The 946-nt window shown below is 61.9% G+C and overlaps 1 protein-coding gene across 2 annotated transcripts in view; it reads left to right on the top strand.

The window, feature by feature from the left end:
• LCK (LCK proto-oncogene, Src family tyrosine kinase) overlaps positions 1–946 on the top strand; it is a 4,996-nt gene that overhangs the window by 306 nt on the left and 3,744 nt on the right. The window contains exons 3-6 of one of the 2 annotated variants that reach the window (XM_010193666.1): positions 4–151; positions 266–364; positions 495–598; positions 707–856. In XM_010193666.1, the coding sequence (XP_010191968.1) occupies positions 4–151; positions 266–364; positions 495–598; positions 707–856 (501 nt within the window). The remainder of the gene's footprint in view (positions 1–3; positions 152–265; positions 365–494; positions 599–706; positions 857–946) is intronic. The other variant, XM_010193667.1, reaches the window with a different exon arrangement.

Here is a 946-nt window from a genome sequence, read left to right as displayed (position 1 = left end):
CAGCTGTGACCCCCCCCCTGGTTGGCCACTGCCCCCCTGCCCCTACGCTTGTCCTCCCAGATAAGCTGGTGGTGGCTCTGTACAACTACGAACCCAAGCACGACGGGGACCTGGGGCTGAGGAAGGGCGAGAAGCTTCGCATCCTGGAAGAGTGAGCAAGCACTGATGGTGTCCCGCGATGGTGTGACCCCGTGGCACTTCGGATGGTGTCCTGGTGCTGCTGGGGGGGCCTGGCGGCTGGGGGGGGTTTGCTGTGTCCTTGCAGGAGTGGGGAGTGGTGGAAGGCGCAGTCACTCACCACTGGCCAGGAGGGTTTGATCCCCTACAACTTCGTGGCCGTGGTGAACAGCCTGGAGCCCGAGCCGTGAGTAGGGATTGAGTAAGGGACGGGTTGGTGGCAGGGGAAGGTGCCAGGAGCATTCCCCAAAGCGCCATTGAGTGATGGTGGCCTGAACCGTCCCCCTCCAAGCCCTAACCCTGCCCCGTGTCCCCAGGTGGTTCTTCAAAAACATCAGCCGCAAGGATGCGGAGCGGCAGCTCCTGGCGTCGGGCAACACGCACGGCTCCTTCCTCATCCGGGAGAGCGAGACCTCCAAAGGTACCGGCCATGGGTCCTGCCAGCATCTCCTGCCACCGGCATTGGGAAATGCTGGGGAGCACAGAAGAGATGTTGGGGTCCTGCACCCACGCTCTCCCATGTCCCCAGGCTCCTACTCACTGTCGGTGAGGGACTTTGACCAGAACCAGGGTGAGACGGTGAAGCACTACAAGATCCGCAACATGGACAACGGGGGGTACTACATCTCCCCCCGCATCACCTTCAGCAGCTTGCACGAGCTGGTGGAGTATTACACACGTACGTGGTGTCCAGGGGGAACGAGTGGTCCAGGGGATGGGGATAGGATGAGATGGATGGGGATGGGATTGGATGGATGGGGATGGGGTG

Source organism: Mesitornis unicolor, unplaced genomic scaffold (genome assembly GCF_000695765.1).
Source record: "Mesitornis unicolor isolate BGI_N332 unplaced genomic scaffold, ASM69576v1 scaffold44191, whole genome shotgun sequence".
NCBI classification, from domain to species: Eukaryota; Metazoa; Chordata; class Aves; order Mesitornithiformes; family Mesitornithidae; genus Mesitornis; species Mesitornis unicolor.
This window is presented reverse-complemented; position numbering and strand designations above follow the sequence as displayed.